This window comes from Danio rerio, chromosome 20, assembly GCF_052040795.2.
Source record: "Danio rerio strain M-AB ecotype USA chromosome 20, GRCz13ab, whole genome shotgun sequence".
In the NCBI taxonomy this organism is placed as follows: domain Eukaryota; kingdom Metazoa; phylum Chordata; class Actinopteri; order Cypriniformes; family Danionidae; genus Danio; species Danio rerio.
In genome coordinates this window covers 56,014,711-56,033,040 of record NC_141040.1, presented here as the reverse complement: position 1 = coordinate 56,033,040, position 18,330 = coordinate 56,014,711, and the positions used below count along the sequence as shown (strand labels likewise).

The 18,330-nt window shown below is 36.9% G+C and overlaps 2 protein-coding genes across 15 annotated transcripts in view; one reads left to right on the top strand and one right to left on the bottom strand.

The window, feature by feature from the left end:
- The window catches only part of taf1a (TATA box binding protein (TBP)-associated factor, RNA polymerase I, A), a 60,870-nt gene extending 45,735 nt beyond the window's left edge, over positions 1–15,135 (bottom strand). For both annotated transcript variants that reach the window (XM_087297634.1, XM_087297636.1), the window contains exon 1: positions 14,788–15,135. The gene's annotated coding sequence lies outside the window, so the exon portion shown is untranslated. The remainder of the gene's footprint in view (positions 1–14,787) is intronic.
- Positions 1–18,330, top strand: part of mia3 (MIA SH3 domain ER export factor 3) — a 449,841-nt gene that overhangs the window by 3,149 nt on the left and 428,362 nt on the right. For 7 of the 13 annotated variants that reach the window (XR_015518871.1, XM_087298634.1, XM_087298633.1 and 4 more), the window contains exons 2-9: positions 2,726–2,859; positions 4,089–4,175; positions 4,261–6,444; positions 7,060–7,435; positions 9,231–9,542; positions 10,890–11,026; positions 17,659–17,790; positions 17,885–17,906. Coding sequence is in view for 12 of the 13 variants with exons in the window: in XM_087298634.1 (XP_087154760.1) it covers positions 2,726–2,859; positions 4,089–4,175; positions 4,261–6,444; positions 7,060–7,435; positions 9,231–9,542; positions 10,890–11,026; positions 17,659–17,790; positions 17,885–17,906 (3,384 nt within the window). In the remaining variant the exon portion in view is untranslated. Of the gene's footprint in view, positions 1–2,725; positions 2,860–4,088; positions 4,176–4,260; positions 6,445–7,059; positions 7,436–9,230; positions 9,543–10,889; positions 11,027–14,472; positions 14,852–17,658; positions 17,791–17,884; positions 17,907–18,330 lie in introns of those variants that run through there. The other 6 variants (XM_087298640.1, XM_087298639.1, XM_087298638.1 and 3 more) reach the window with 1 other exon arrangement.

The following is an 18,330-nucleotide window of genomic DNA, read 5'->3' as shown; positions in this document are numbered from 1 at the left end:
AAAGTCTGTTACTTTGTGAAAAATAAATGTATAGTTTGCATCAAACAAAAAGCATTGCAGTAAGAAATATTGATTTTGTACTGCTGTTTTTATATGCATGTCAATTTAATAAATAATATTTCTGCTACAAAACAAACAAAAGATTATAATAAACCATTCAATTCAATGATGAAAGCTGCAAAGCAGTAATCAGTAAATAAATAAATAAAAATAATATACACCTCAAACAAGAATAGACAAAAGAAAGTAAGTAAAGTCTCACTTCTATCACTCTTTAAAAGTTTTGGTTTCAGTTTGTGTCAATTTAAAGGTTCAGTCTGAGCTGATCTTCATTTTTCTGTGTTAGTGGAAAAGCAGGCGAGTCAGCCGACCCAATTTATGAGCAGGCAGAGCAGGATTCTTGCACTAACCATCGGCGCAATACCGGTCTTTGTTATGAGCCGCAGTTTCAGTGTAAACTTAGTAAAGGCGAGCTTCTTTGGCGATGAAATGTACAGTATTAGATTAGACTTTTAGCGGACATTTGCGCTGAACACGCAGTGAATGCGACGCATGGACATTCGGGCGCCTTCTCCAAGAAGCGCGTACTCGATTGATCTCAGCTGGCGGATCATTATTCACCACGTGACGTGTCATGATCGCTCTCATCTGCGCCTCAACTTTAGGTGCGGTTTGCAAACCTGTGTGCTTTAAGTTTTTACTCTTCAGCCGTTTGCATTTCCCGTGGTCATAAAAGCTCCCTCCCTGTGATCTGACAGCGGAATACCTTGAGTGAATGACAGCTAATATGAACCAATATAGCGGCAGAGAAGAGCGATTCAGCACGTTTTTACAAAAAATCAAAACAGGTCGCACTACAACCATTATCTGCAGTCGCACTAATGCGCCCAGATATATTATGAGGTCGCATAGATTAATTTTCGGGCGCATATGTGACCAAAATGGTCGCAATTTCGAGCCCTGTCACTATAAGTAACCTAGCTAAGAACTACTCCTTTATCTTCGTTTTCCCGAAGAAACCCCCCATCCACCCTTTCTCCTCCTTTCCTCTTTTGCCGAGGGGAGCTCTCGAGAACACCTGACCTCGTACTCCCCTCACATGCTCTATGAACCTGGTGGGAGCCCTGGGCTCAACTATCTCCGAGCTCAGGGTTCTCTCCTGGGACAGCATGCCAAACCTGCTAACTTGCTAACAAGTTGTCAAACAGTATCCAAGTGTGAACTCTTGAAAGAGATTTAGTCTTCTGAGATGGTTATGAAGTTAGATTTAAATAACACAGCAGTACTGCGAGAACAGATTATAGTTTAGATGAAACCACTGATGTTTATGGTGAGGATTAAAATCATCCTCGTATGCATTAAACGATTCTCAAACATGAAAGTTGTAGGCAGCAATTACATTATTTAACCAATAGCTGGCCATCAAAAATATGCCACTTAATAATTCTTCAGAAATGATCATCTAGCAATGAAACATGAAGCTTTATGAGTGAAGAACTGAATCATTTATTGAAGATGAGGCTAAAAATAAATATGGGTTGTAAAAATGATAATGTTAGATTTCTACATTTAGGGTTATCAGCAACAGTTGGAGTAACAGTGAAGTTTTCACAGAACTGAATAATTTAATTTATTTGTATTCAGCTGATTATTTCTTCATTTAAAAAAATTAAATAAAATTACAGGTTTTAAGTTTTATTTGATAAAACCAAACCAGTGTCTTGCAGTGCTTTTTTTGTAATAAATGGAAAGCAAATTACTATTGTCACCACCGATTTTTGGCTGATCCAAAAAATGGTCCGATCCATGACTAAAACACCATAATGTGACCTTAACCGTGAGATTTGTGATCCATTACACCACTAATACTATAGTATAGTATATAAATACTATAGAACTATAGAATCACCACAACATATAGAAGATTATATACATATAGAATAATTCAAATGACCTAGGTGGGATAATAATTTAGTCTTCAACAGTGTCTTCCATATTGGCAAGTTATTAGATGCGCTGTTGATTCTGGTGCGGTCGACACACCATTATTAAACAAACTATAAAATCATGTTACTGTGTAAAGAACACATGCAATGATGTTTCACATCAGACAACTACAAAATATTTAACGCAGAACTTCCTGCTGCATCTTTACAGGGCGAATCGGTCATGTTTTATTTATATCTAGCAAGAAATAATATCATGTTTAATAGGAAAACTTGCTGTGAATTTACTAATCATCAGGTCAACATTAAAGATGAGCTCTTTTTTTGATTCAAAAGCTGTCACTCAGGGTAGTACCCTATTAAAAGGTACTTTTTTAAAATACTTTTTAGGTATTAAAATGTACCTTTAAGCTACAATATGGACATGTTATGTACTAATATTTACTTTTAAGGCACCATTATGGATCTTTACATACAAATTGTTTCATTTAGAAAGAGTTTCAGGCCAAGGACAGCTTTTATACCTTGATTTCTGAAAGTGTAAATTGCAATAAAACAGCTACAAGCATTTTGAGAGTCAAAAAATATATACAAAATAATGTAAGGTCTTATGAAGTGAAATGATCAGTCTGTGCAAGAAAATGAACATTATGTAGGTAATAAAGCTGTATATATGGCCATCTTAGAATAAATGCTGGATTATAAAAGCTTGCCACGTGCACTGCACACAAATGAGTAGTTTTCATACTAACATATGCATTTCTGTGTGTGTGTTTTAGTGCTTCTCGGCAGAGGAAAGGCCGCAAAGGATTTCACGGGGCCGGACTGTCGGTTTCTCTCTTTTAAGAAAGGAGAGACGATATATGTATATTATAAACTCTCAGGGCAGAGGTCAGACGTGTGGGCTGGTAGTGTAAGTATTCTCCTAATAAATGATTGGTTTATGATGATTTTGTCGTTATGGTTACTGATAATTGGTCATATATTGTGTAGTTGAGTGTGCCGAGAGTGAGTGGACTTGACAAACCACCTGTAGGATACACTGTTTTCTCTCTAGGCATCAGGGACTTTATTAGAAACACACTTGTGTTTTCTATGTTTGTTAATATAGCTAAGATTTATTTATACACTGACTGGCCACTTTATTAGGTACACCTTACTAGGACTTGGTTGGACCCACTTTTACCTTCAGACCTGCCTTAATCCTTCATGGCAGAGATTCAACAAGGTACTCAAAATATTCCTCTGAGATTTTGCTCCATATTGACATGATAGCATCACGCAGTTGCTGCAGATTTCTCAGATGCACATCCATGATGAAAATCTCCCCTTCCACCACATCCCAAAGGTGCTCCTTTGGATTGAGATCTGGTGACTGTGGAGGCCATTTGAGTACAGTGAACTCATTGTCATGTTCGAGAAACCAGTCTGAGATGATTTAGGCGTTTATGACATGGTGCGTTGTTTACTTTAATTTAGAAATTTGCTTTAACAAGCAGTTGGACAAGTGTACCTAATAAAGTGGCCAGGGAGCGTATCTTGATCTATTTTCTATAGCTAGATTCTTCATATCTAAAGTTTTTAATATTTTATTTTTGGTCTTATTTTCTGTTTCTACATCAATTGTATTTATTATTATACTCCATTATTTAAATTCTTATTAATAGTATTTTTTTTTAAACATGGGTAGTTGTATAAGCATTTCACTGAGTATAGTACTGTGTCTGACTTTGATAAGTATTATTTTAAGACACAGTCTACATTTATTAGGTTAGTTGTTCAACGGATCATGCATATCAGTAAATGTTTATAGCTATATTCAACATTTTATTATGGGTTTAAATGTTATATGCTTGTGTATGGAAGTGTATAAGGTAAATACGTCAATAAAATTGGCTATATAGGTAGTATAAAACCATGCATGCTTGCTGTTTTTAATAGTTTTTTTTTATTGTTCTATGAAATGAGAGAGGAAATGTGTATAAGATGGATAAATGTGCAAACAAATATATAATTTCAAACAGGATCTAACATCTCTGTGCATGTTTTCTTAGATCTTTTTAACATTCATTAATTTATTTAATGTTTTAATCTCTTTTAAATGCAAAACTCACCCTTTTATCTCTTCATCTCTCTGTATAGGTTGGAAACCACTTTGGCTATTTTCCAAAAGACTATCTTAATATAAATCATATATATACTGAAAAAGAATTGGAGGTACCTACAGAAGTAAGTCGGTGTGGTTGATGTTGACTGATGTTTGCTCATTCTTAACATGATTTTGTGTTAATATGGATCTGTTCTTCTCTTTCAGGAAACAGATTTTGTTTGCTTTGAGACTGGGCTTGATAAATTTGAAAGTTATGACATAGATGTGTTATTAGGAAGCAAATTATTTATGGAAATTGAGAATTCAACAGAAGAATCAAAAGAAGCAGATCCGTATGACATTTCTGAAACAGAAGAATCAGTGGAGCATCTTGATTCAGAATCTCTGCTTGAATCAGAGGCAGTTCATTCAGAATCAAGATTGCCTCTTCAATCAGAGTTGATCGATTCAGAATCAGTATTGATTCTCCAACAAGAGTCAGTTGATTCTGAATCAAAATTGCCTCTTGAATTAGAATCAGTCAATTTAGAATCAGCATCGACTCATAAGTCAGTTAATTCAGAAACAGAATCGACTCATGAATCAGAGTTTGTTTATTCGAAACCTGCATTGACTCCTGAATCAGAGTCAGTTGATTCAGAATCAAGAACAAAGTCAATTGATTCAGAATCAACAACACAGTTAACTAATTCAGAATCAACAACACAGTCAACTGATTCAGAATCAAGAACACAGTCAACTGATTCAGAATCAACAAAACAGTCAACTAATTCAGAATCAAGAACACAGTCAACTGATTCAGAATCAATGTTAAAGTCAACCGATTCAGAATTAACCACACAGTCAACCGATTTAGAATCAACTGATTCAGAATCAACAGCAGAGTCAACTGATTCAGAATCAACAACACAGTCGAATGATTTAGAATCAACATCACAGTCAACGGATTCAGAATCAACAGCAGAGTCAAATGATTCAGAATCAGCAACACGGTCAAATGATTCAGGATCAACATTACAGTCAAATGATTCAGAATCAGCAACACAGTCAAATGATTCAGGATCAACATTACAGTCAAATGCTTCAGAATCAACGTCGCAGTCAGCAGATTCAGAATCAACAACACAGCCAATTGATTCAGAATCAACATTGGCTCTTGAATCAGAATCATTTGAGTCAGAATTAAAATCATTACCTCTTGAGTCAGAGTCATTTGATTCAGAATCAACACTGCCTCTTAAATCAGAGTCAGTAGATTCAGAATCTGTAGAAGCTTCTGAATCAGACACATTGATTCCTAAATCTACTGAAGATGACTCTGATAGCTCTCAGCCAAAGACCGTCGTCTCCTCAGAGTCAACACTGGAGCCTAAAGAAGCAGCGACAGAAGAGACAGATACTTTAACAAGCCAAGATGATGTAGAAACACAACCATCAGATTTTGATGCACTAAACATTGATGATGTTGAACTTTTGCACATCCAACATGACTCTGATTCTGAGTCACAGCTTGAAACACAAACAGCAGGTTTAGATGTAGATATCGAAGAGCCTGCTAGCCATAAAGATTTACCACTACAAACTTTAGAGAAAACACTTGAGGATGAGGACAGCTGGTCATCAGCATTAAATGAAAAAAGTGAATCGAAAGAGACTGAATCTTTTCACGAACACGCCAAAGAATCACTTTTAGTTCATGACCTCAAAGCACAAAGAGATTTTGAAGAAGAGGAAAATATTGATGATGTGGAATTTTCTCATTCTCCTCACAATACGAAATCTGCTTCAGATGAGAGTGAAGTCGTCCCATCTGAACCAGCTCTGGAAACATTAGCATTAAATATAAGTGAAATCACAGAGAATACAAAGGAAAATGCAGATGATTTTGTTATGAAGGCCAGCATGAACACCAATGAAAATGCACACAAAAACATTGCAGACGATGCTCGGGATGCAGCGATAAACAGAAGCCAACAGCCTACAGAGTCCATCGATGAAGATGAAACTGAGAACGTTTCTGAAAGCCCAGAATCTGCTCCTCTACTTTATAAAACAGACGAACAGATCGAAAAGGTGAAGAACGAACTGGAGGATCTGCTTAAAAACACACTGGAGACTGAGGAAGATAGTCCTGGAGGTGAAGAGGACGAGGCTGAAGAGCTTCTGGAAGACGAAAACGCTCTTCTTTCATCTAATAGTCCTCACCTCACAGACCAAAATCCTGAAGACAATGAGCAACATGATGATGATGGTTTGGTTGAATCTCAACAAAGCGAAAACACAACACAAGCAGATGAAACTGAAACTGAAGAGGTTGGTCTTCCTCCTGAAGAGCCTGAATACAGCGATAGCGTACTGAGACTCACAATATTGCGAGATCACTTGAAGGTAGGCGACTGTTGGTAACCAATTTTCTTGATGCAATTAATTGCTGAAGCTTTTATTGTGATATACAGTGGGGCAAATAAGCATTGAATGCGTCACCATTTTTTCTCAGAAAAGATATTTCTGAAGGTGCTGTTGACTAGAAATGTTCAGCGGACAACCAAAGAAATCCACACATGCAAAGAAAACAGTATTAATTAGTTTACAAATTAAGTTATGCATAATAAAATGAAATGACGTACGAAATATTATTATTAAGGTCAATATTATTAGCCCACTTAAGCAATATTAGTTTTCGATTGTCTACAGAGCAAACCACTGTTATACAATGACTTGCCTAGTTACCCTAATTAACCTAGTTAAGCCTTTAAATGTCACTTTAAGCTGAATACTAGTGTCTTGAAGAAAATCTAGTCAAATATTATATACTGTCATCTTGGTGAAGATAAAATAAATCGGTTATTAGAAATGAGTTATTAAAACTATTATGATTAGAAATGTGTTGAGGAAATCTGCTCTACAATAAACAAAAAATGGGGGAAAATATACATGGAGGCTAATAATTCTGATTTCAACTGTATATTGATTTGTTGAAAATCGACATCTGTCTACTTAAAGGATGAGGATACCGAGCGCATGCAGAAGTACTTCGGCCTGAAGAACATGTTCAGAATCGAAGCCATGTTCTCTGATCTGGATCTTGAGATGAAGTCTGCTCGGGAGATGAAGACGGATACGGAGGAGATCGAGCAAACGCTGGACCAGATCACGGAGGCTTCAGAAAACTCCATTCTCGATGCCACAGAGGACATACTTAACGACAGAGACCGGAAAGCTCTGGAGGATGGACTGCAGAAGCAACCGGAGATGTATGATGTTGAGGCCGCCATGTTGGACGCTTTTCAGGAGATCGTTTTCGCTTTGCGACAGAAATATTCGACAGCCAGCGACAGCGTCCCATTGGTCGAGGAGGAACAAAGTGCATATGAAAGAGGTAAGGGAATGAGTTTAGTTATTAATTCTGAATGAAAAATGAGCAATTTCATGTAAATGTCAACTTTGGGGATTAGGGAGAGATGGTATAATGGTATATATTGGTATTTATCGATTGTTAGCATGTTTTCATTCCTTGTATACTGTGAAATGTAAGTAAGAATGCATGACCAAGACAGTACGACTGCAAATATTGTTACCGCAGAAAGAAGTGTGTAATGTTAGATTTTTTTTTTTACATGTGTACCGCAAAATGTAAATAAGTAGGCGTAGCCAAGACTGTACAACTGTATTTATCGTTACAACATGCAGTGTGTACCGTAAAATATATTTTTAGTTCCGTGTATACTGCGAAATGTAAATAAGTGGCTGTGGCCAAGATGGTACGACTGTATATATTGTTACTGAAGAATGAAGTGTGTACCGTAAATTTTTTTTGTTACACGTGTACCGCAAAATGTAAATAAGTGGGCGTGGTCAAGACTGTGCGACTTTATGTATTGTTACAGCATGAAGTTTGCACCGCAAAATATTTTTTTAGTTCCGTGTATACTGCGAAATGTAAATGAGTGGGCGATGCCAAGATGGTACGACTGTATATATTGTTACTGCAGAATGAAGTGTGTACCGTAAATTTTTTTTGTTACACGTATACCGCAAAATGTAAATAAGTGGGCGTGGTCAAGACTGTGCGACTTTATGCATTGTTACAGCATGAACTTTGTACCGCAAAATATTTTTTTAGTTCCGTGTATACTGTGAAATGTAAATAAGTGGGCGTGGTTAGGACGATACAACTATATATATTGTTACAGCATGCAGTGTGTACCGTAAAATATTTTTTTAGTTCCGTGTAAACTGCCAAATGTAAATAAGTGGGCGATGCCAAGATGGTACGACTGTATATATTGTTACTGCAGAATGAAGTGTGTACGGATTTTTTTTTTAAATGTGTACTGCAAAATGTAAATAAGTGGGCGTGGCCAAGACTGTACAACTGTATATATCGTTACAACATGCAGTGTGTACCGTAAAATATTTTTTAAATTCCGTGTATACTGCGAAATGTAAATAAGTGGCGTCAGTGTTGCTATTAAGGATGGGCGGTATGATGGTATATATCATACAATAGAATATGGTAGAATATTGTAAGTGCAGTTATTTTTGTTGTTGGCCTTAGGTGAACCTAGAGCTGAAAATAAACACTAATGCTGGGAGACGAGAGAAAAATAACAACAACCAATGAGAATCAGAATTTCTGCCATAGCTTTCAGTCATCCCTGGTGTTTTAAAGTCTTAATGCACCGCTTTTACACCTAACACTTTCTTAGGAACACTCAAAATCACAAACAATAAAAAAATTAAAAATATTGCATTTATGAAGTGAGCTTCACTCAGGTGAGTGGGCTTGACAAACCACCTGTAGAAAAACTCTTTTCTCTATTAAAAAAATTAAAAACTCACCCTTTTTTAAGGCTTATTTATACTTCTGTGTAAATTGCACGCATATGGTCAATATGGTTGCATTGCCCTCGCCATGACACTGTAAATAATGCAATGTTTAATGCAATAAATTTTTCCCAAAATCAAGCAGCCCTCCTGAGCACTGTAAATTTTTATACAAATATTGAATCAAATTTAAATGAATTAATACTTTTTAATTGAATAAACTGCTTGGGTCTATATTATTAGAATAGTTTTTTTTGTACCTCTCCAGTAAACAGCACTTAGGAATTATAATGTCAAATTTCACAGAAGGTCTAAGAATTGTGCCTTGATTTTAATTGTGCCACCAGATGACCCCCGAGCTGACGCTGAAGAGGTGAACAATCTGGACATTACAACTGAAATAACTGAGCCAGCTGAAACTCCTGAAATGCACAAGGAGCAGAATGAATCTGAACCGATTCTGAATCCTGAATTGAACGTGAACCCAGATTTGTCCCACAATAAAGATGTGGATCTTGAGGAGGACGGAGGCCATTTCAACAGGAATAAAGACGCTCAAATCAGTTTCGAAGACGCTGAGGAGATCCAAAAGGGACCTCATGCTATTTTGGAGAAGCCAGTGGACATTGGCTTTCACTTTGAGATGGATCCGTCTTCAGGTTTGTTAGTTTTAATTCATTTGTTTTGTTTTTTTAAGTTTGGCTAGAGCTGCATGATATTGGAAAAAGCTGACATTGCAGTATTTAGTTTTGCCGTGATGTATATTGCAATATGAATATAATTTCACCAGATAATAATTCACCTGAGCTTTTCACTCATCATAGCACACGTGCTGCTGATAATGTGACAATAAAAGTGATTTGATTTGATTTAATTTGTATATTTAGAAAGATATCATATATTAGATTAAATGGGATGATCAAGTCTTTTTCTATGCAGTGCATCTGCATAATATATAAAATACAAGCATGTATATGCAAAAATAAATGTTAAATAAGCAGTTCTTTATGGTTTTCTGGTGAGTCTAACAGTATTCAAGTACAAAAATTGAACAATCAAGCATAAAATAACACAGCCATCATCGTTATATAAATAATTTTGTACAATAATGATCATTCATTCATGTTCATTTGCCGCTTTTTTTTATTTATCAGGGTTCGCCACAGTGGAATGAATCGCCAACTATTTTAGCATATGATTTACACAGCGATTGCCCTTACAGCTGCAACCCAGTACTGGGAAACAACCATACACACTCATTTGTACACATACACACTCATACACTACGTTCAATTTAGTTAATCAATTCCCAATAGCGCATGTGTTTGGGTGGTGGGGGAAACCGGAGCACCCGACGGAAACCAACATGGGGAGAACATGCAAACTCCACACAGAAGTGCCACTGGCCCAGCTGGGACTCGAACTAGTGATCTTCTTGCTGTGAGGCCACAGTGCTAACCACTGAGCCACCGTGCCGCCCTTTACAATAACATAAAAAATATGTATTTAATAATGTCTTCATCATTTAATTTGTAATAAATAATCTAATCCTGCGATGTGGCAATTGCGAATGCATTGCAATATCCATGCTCAATTCATATATTATTCACTTTAAATGGGTGATGTGAGGCGTTGCCGAACTGCATTGTGGATCCGTCAGCGTTGCTTGCTGCAGAAGTTGGGACTAGCTCAACTTTTCAAGCACCGACAGAAGCGTCAGCCAATCAGATCGCTGTATGCAAATAAACCAGCTAGACGCCTAGGCCTATTGCTGACTGAATTTCATTCTACTGACGCTGCTATGACGATCGCGGTAGCCCCAACTTCAGACACGCCTTCAGTCAAGAGGTGACGCTGAAGCCACGTGTAAATGGGGCGGAATTGATAGTAATTCAATTAAGTAAATGAATTTTGGTTCATATTGCCCCTTTCTTGATATTCACTGTATAATTGCACGCTGATTAAAACTATTTATTTGACGCATATCGTTAATTTTTTGGCACCAGGTTCGTTGGAGTCTCCGAGTGTCTCCGATTTCCATGATGCAGAAACTGGCAGTGATTCCTCCGACTCATCGACTTCAGATGAACTTCAGGATTTGGTGGTGCTTGTCAAAGAAAATCTGGGAGTTTATGGAGAGATTGTGAGTACTACAATATTCAAATATGTTGCATTAAAGTCGGAGTTTCAATAGTTGGTTCTTTCTAGGGCTGCACAATATAAGGTTTCAGCATTGCTATTGCAATGTGCGCATCTTCATAGCCCCATAGCTGAATCTGCAATGTCCAGTCTGAATTGTAGTTGACCAGGAATTGTATTTAATCACTGTATTTATATGGACTTTATATGATTTATGCAAAAAAAAAAAAAAAAACATTTTATACGTAGAATTCTTATTATTTATTTAGATTTATTTATATTTTCAAGATTTGTTTTTGGCCTTTTTGCCTTTTTAGTGAATGAATAGGACAGTTTTTTAGACAGGAAACGAAGTGGGAGCGAGAGAGGGGGTGGGGATGGGAAATGTCCTCAGGCCGGGACTCAAACTCGGGACGCTCTAAAGTGCAACTGCACCATATGTCAGCACGCTAACCACTAGGCTATTGCGCCGACTTTGCCCAGAATTTTTATCTTGTTTATAGTCCAAATATCTACATTTCAAAGCGAAAACAAGATTTTTTACTTACTCCACTGGCAGATAATTTCCTTAAAACAAGCAAAACACTCTTTATTTTCACTTATTTCTTCTGATGATGAAAACTAAACAGTAGTTTTACTTGGTTTAAGATTTTTTTTTTTTATTTGGACTAGAAACAAAACAAAACGATTCAAGACACAATGACACAAATCATAAAAATAAAGGTTCTTTATTGTGGTCTCTTGTCAAGACAAGATCTAAAACAGATCTAAAACGGCAGGGATTAAGCCAAAGGACGTTTGTATAACTCTTATTTTTATCCACGATCTTACTTTCTCTCAGATTTCACTCCCTGGAGTATTCGACATCATGTGCCTCACTCAGGACATGCGTTAGGGCTTCCCCTACCATAAAACACCTAAAACACGGATTGCTGTAAAACTCGTCAATGGCAGGGAAGCGTTTTCTCTCATGGACTGCAGGGAAAGAGTTCAGCTAAATAATTTATTGATTTGATGTACATCATAATACCATCCATACATGCAAAGCACAAATAATGTCCTTCAATTCGGTCACGTCCAGCGGCCGTCATCTTTTGTGCAATCTTCATCATTGTAAGCTGCTTGCTTTTCTGTTTGTTCTATTGCTCCGTTTGTTATATGTTTGCTCAGACTTCACATGTAAATCACTTGCGTTTCATCTGTGTCTGCTTATGACACAGGCTGGAAAACGTTTTTACCCCACTCTCATGTAATGTTAGGACTGTGAGGGCACAGGTGAGAGACCCTTTTTTCGAGAGATACATCACGTGTATGCAACATCTGTAAGTCATGTAAGACAATTAATTGCAAACTGAAATGAATATAATTTAATTATATGGTTTGGAATTGGGTGTTTTATGAAATTATTAAAAAAAATTTGCAATTATTTTGCATTTAAATAGAGAATTTTTTTTCTTTTTTTGTGGATTTTACGATGGATTAAGGGATTGCGGAACCATGAAAAACTAGGGGGTCTGAAAAACATTGCAGTGTCAGATTTTTCCAATATTGTGCAGCCCTAGTCTTCTTTTGTAGCATAAATCTGATTAAAATGGCTTCTTGAATGTTGATTGCAGAATTGCAAGAACATTTTGCATCTCCTACCCAATGTTGAATAAACCTTCTAATATTTATTATAAAATTTTATTAAACGGTTATAAATAATGACACAATTTATATCAAGCTATCTTTCAAGAATGATGTTTGTGTGAATTTAGGGAGGCTTTACCTATTTTTTGACTGTGTCCGACTCCTAAATATACATATTAATATATAAATATATATATATATATAAATAAATAAAATATATATATATATATATATATATATATATATATATATATATATATATATATATATATATATATATATATATATATATATATATATATATATATATATTCAGCTTCAATTATATTAATTCCTATAATAATTTAGCCTAGTTTTCATTTTTTGTGTATGTTTACAAAAGTTTAATAATCCCTTGCACATCTATTTATCTATTATTTGTCATTTCTATTTGAAAATATATACATATTGTTTCTGTCTTTAAATTCTTGTCAACTGTTACATTGGTTATATACATTTCATAATAATAGTTTCATAATCTTATATGGTATACACTGGTGTATACCATATTTTTATTTATGAATACAACACAAAAGTGTACTCATATGTTTTAATTCAGTCATAAGTTTATATATATTTGTATTTTATATTAAAAATATAAGATGTTTTTTTATATTAAAAAACTAATATGTGTATCACATAAATAATATCCAATACAGTTTATTATTGATCATTGCAGAGTAAAATTACTTTCTTGTTCAATTCTGCATCAGGTCACGTGTCTGTGTCTATAGCAGAGATGCCCAAAGTAGGGACTGGTAACCTTTGATTTGGCCCACCGTCTGATCTGTAAAGATAGGGAGAATGATGGGAAGGTTGTTGGGACGAATACCTTTGTTTTTATGCGTATCACTACTGAAAAAAACGGCTTAAACCAGCCTAAGCCTGTTTTAGCTGGTCAACCAGGCTGGTTTTAGAGGGGTTTTGGCCATTTCCTGGCTGGTTTCCAGCAATTTCCAGCCTGGTCTTAGCTGGTCAGGCTGGGAGATGACCAGCTAAAACCAGCTTGACCAGCCTAGCCAGGCTGGGAGCCCAGCCAAAACCAGCTTTGTCCAGCTTAAACCAGGCTAGTCTACCAGCTAAAACCAGCCAACCAGCCTAGGCTGGTATAAGCTTTATTTTTCAGCAGGCATGCTGATTATGTTTCAATAAATCAGACTTTTAAAATTTAAATAGGGTCACATGAATGATAGAAGACAATGCACAAGTCATTGGTGGCAAATCAAGGCAAAGGCTCGACTAGTGTATTCAGAATTGAACTCCATTGTGTTATAAATGTGATTGTTTATGTTTTCTACGTATTTTTTTATATTAGTGAACTAATTAGGAAACTACCCATGGTAAATTTAATGTATTATGGTTTGGAATAAATATATATTCGGTTTGGTATATATTCGGCCCACAGCCCTCAATTAAGGTTGATTTTTGTCCCGTTATGAGAAAAAGTTTGGGCATCTCAGGTCTGTAGAGTACCCTGCTAAGTGTACTTGCATGAATGAAATCCAATAGCGCAGCATGCTAAACTTGCTAATAAAACTCCATACGTGAATCATATGTGTATGAAACCATAGCCAAACAAAGTTCCAAAGCATTGTTATTCAGTTTAGCCTGATGTTGTTGTACATACTCTAAAAAAGCATCGTTAACATAACTCCAAGTTGTCAAAACAACTAGCATCTCTGCTAATGTGATCAAACGGTCTCGTGTTCTGACTAATCAGAGGCCGCTGTGAGCATCACGTGACTGCGAGCACACAGAGTGGAAGTGCTTGTCTCAGTGAGAGACTCTCCGCTCAGCGTTTTGAAATGTTGACGTGTTGAAAGAGATCAACACTGATCTTACTCCAGCCGCGATTTCAAAACATACTAACTATTTATATATATTTATTATCCATCTATGCTATTACTTCTTAGTTTAAACAGAATAGCTGTGTCAAACACGCGCGACAAAGCGGTTTTATATTAAAAATCCACCGGCTTCCGATATGAACCAGCGGTCCGCCATTTATACACTGTTTATCGGCTTCAACCTCCGTTTCTGATCGCTAATAAATCAGCTAAAACGCTTTATGAGGATGGACTCACAACCAATTCTTACCTCTCAACCAGCTGAGATAGAAAACACTGCCTTTTTCGTCTTCATCCTGTCCAGACTTCACGAAGTAAGTGCCCTTTAGACTCAAAATGCTGCCTTCAGGAGTCAATTGTTTGATTTATGCTAGCTTAAACTGTTCAGAATTAACAATTTCCGTCTAATATCCGTGCAGAATTGTGTAATTAGGTCGCAGTGTTGTATTTTTTAAATCCTCCTCATTGGGGTCTTCATAGTAATTCTGTTGCAGTTGGTAAAGTCCATTTAGGGGTCGCATAATATCCCGAGACGGCTAAATTTGCTAATATAAACGGAGTTGTGTGTGTTCATTACAGGCATATTGGTGATGACTGTGTTTTACCAGAGGTGAAAGTCCACAGTAAGCAACACTGTTGTTGTGTTATTGGTGCATGTGTCTGGTGATAAGGTTCAGAGCACATTGAATACCCTTTGGATTTGTCAAATAGGTCTAAGAGTGCAGAAAGGGTCAGAAAGTGCCACATGGGCTTCATAATCTGCCTCTTACTAATATATTGTGAACACTTCATCTGTCAGCAAGTGAAGCCGAGGTGTCATATAACATATGTTCATACAAGTGCTTGAATATTAATCTAGTGTATAAGGTTTGAAATGTGCAAAGATGTTGAAACTGCTTGAAAATGTAATTGTGTTGATTCATAAATACTTCCTGTTTAGTAACAAATAAATAAGTAAAACATAATAAAATATATTATCTTAAACTCATTTTAAGAGCCGACTCTGTGCTGATGTTCATCTGCGCCTTTTGATTAAGCCGTGATTGAAGAAGGAATGCATGGAGATTCCATTTCATGAGTAAACAAAATAAATCAATAAAAAAAAAAAATTAGCACATTTCAGATGGGAGTAAAAACATTTAAGAGAGAGAATGACTGATTCAGTGTTGGGCTTGGGGCAAACATGCCATTTAAATATTTTCCATAGATGAAGAATTGCACAGTATTTGGTTTCAGCATCGATATCGCAATTTGTGTATCTGCAATAGTCACATCGCAGGATCTGCAATGTCAAGTTGGGATTATAATAACCAGGCAACCACCACAGTTCAGAACATGAGATTTGTGTGGTCATAACAGAGTTTAACCCTAATAAAAGTGAAAGATTTAATGTGGATGTGTTTTAAAGACATGATATATTATCTATCAATCCATCCATCCATCCATCCCTCTCTCTCTCTCTCTCTCTCTCTCTCTCTCTCTCTCTCTCTCTCTCTAATTCAGATGAATTTGTAAAGTGTTTTAAAGGTTTGAAAAATGCACCTGGGGTATGTGCTTGAAATGAAAAGTGCTTAATATCCTCATCAAATAAAAGTGTACACTTATTTATATATGTGTATAGTTCTAAATGATGTAACTGTGCACTTCATAATTTGTAAATTAGTTTGTCTTTGTAAAGTTTAATCAAATACCATAACCTACCTTTCCCCAATTGCCATTTACATGTCCTTTAGGGCAGAGCTGTCTTTTAGGGTGGAGCTCTCATTCTTTTAGGGCAGGGCTGTCTTTTTTTTTTTTTTTTTTTTTTTTTTTTTTTTTTTTTGGAGTGAAGCTGTAAGTCCTTTGGGGAGGGCCTATCAGTGCTTTAGGGCAGAGCTATTCATTCTTTAGGGTGGGGCTATCAATTCTTTAGGGCAGGGGTGTCCACACTCGGTCCTGGAGTGCTGGTGTCCTGGAGAGTTTAGCTCCAACCTTGATCAAACAAACCTGAAGCAGCTAATCAAGCTCTTACTAGGTATACTAGAAACTTCCAGGCAGGTGTGTTGAAGCAAGTTGGAGCTAAGTTCAGCAGGACACCGGCCCTCCAGGACCGACTGTGGACACCTCTGCTATAGGGTTTAGCTATCAGTCCTTTGGGGAGGGGCTACCAGTCTTGTAGGGTGGAGCAATCAGTCCTTTAGAGTGGAGCTAGGAGTCTTTTAGGGCCGAGCTAGAAGTTCTTAAGGGCGGAGCTATCAGACTTTTAGGGCGGAGCTGTTCATTCTTTGGGGCAGGGCTATCAGTTCTTCAGGGTTTAGCTATCAGTTCTTTGGGGAGGGGTTACCAGTCCTTTAGGGCAAATCTATCAGCCTTTCAGGGCCAAGCTAGAAGTTCTTAAGGGCAAAGCTATCAGACTTAGGGTGGAGCTATTCATTCTTTAGGGCAGGGCTATCAGTTCTTTGGGGGGGGCTACAAGTCCTTTAGGGTGGAGCTAGCAGTCCTTTAGGGTGGAGCTAGAAGTCTTTTAGGGCAGAGCTAGTAGTTCTTAAGGGCGGAGCTATCAGACTTTTAGGGTGGAGCTATTCATTCTTTAGGGCAGGGCTATCAGTTCTTTGGGGAGGGGCTACCAGTCCATTAGAGTGGAGCTATAAGTCTTTGGGCAGAGCTAGAAGTTCTTAAGGGCAGAGCTATCAGACTTTTTGGGTGGAGCTATTCATTCTTTAGGGCAGGGCTATTAGTTCTTTGGGGAGGGGCTACCATTTCTTTAGGGCGGGGCTTGAAGTTCCTAAGGGCGGAGCTATCAGTGGGTGTCTGTTTTAGCCAATCTGTCCATTCTAATTTTTCAAATTCATCCGTTCATTAATCTTTTTTTATTTTCTTACCAACACCTTTTTCCAGTCTTTTCAAATCTTAATTGGTTCCCGAAGAACTAAATCATCCACCGCCCTACATTTTTCTTTTTTTACAGCCACTCGAAACTGTCCTGAATTGTCTCACGATAGCGGAAAAAGCACATTGTTAACTTCTGTTTCATTCAATATTCTGTTTCTCTAGGATCTGCATCATAATATGAAGAAAACCACAGCTTCCGGTTCATGCAGACTTTAAACTCATTTCTCTTGTGTGTTTTTGTGTTGTGCAGCTGATCACTGCGCTTCCAGAGGAATGGCGACCGGGTCCCAATTTTCACGGAGTCCCCTGGGAGCCAGTGGTGGTCACAGTGGCCATCGGGGCCCTCACTATACTGATGTTCTTCTGGAGGACGGTGCTCGCTGTGAGAGATCCTCTTGTTTACATGATGAATGTTTTCATTCTTTTAGTATCGATTTAATCTGATGGTATCTTTCACTTGTTCTCTCTTCTTCTAGATTAAAGGCAGAAGCTATCAGTGTAAGTCACTTCTCAGCCTTGTATACGTTTTATGTGTTTACTGACCTTTTAGGGTTTGATGTACAGTTGAAGTCAAAATGCCCTCTTGGGAATTTTTCACAGTATTTCCTATAATGTTTTTTCTTCTGGAGAAATTCTTTTTTTTTTTATTTTGGCTAGAATAAAAGCAGTTTTACATTTTTAAAAAGCTGTTTAAGCTCAATATTATTAGCCCCCTTCAGCAATATTAGTTTTGGATTGTCTCCAGAGCAAACCACTGTTATACAATGACTTGCCTAATTACCCTAACTTTACCCTAATTAACCTAGTTAAGCCTTGAAATGTCACTTTAAGCTGAATACTAGTGTTTTAAAGAATGTCTAGTCAAATATTATGTACTGTCATCATGGCAAAGAGAAAAGAAATCAGTGATTAGAAATGAGTT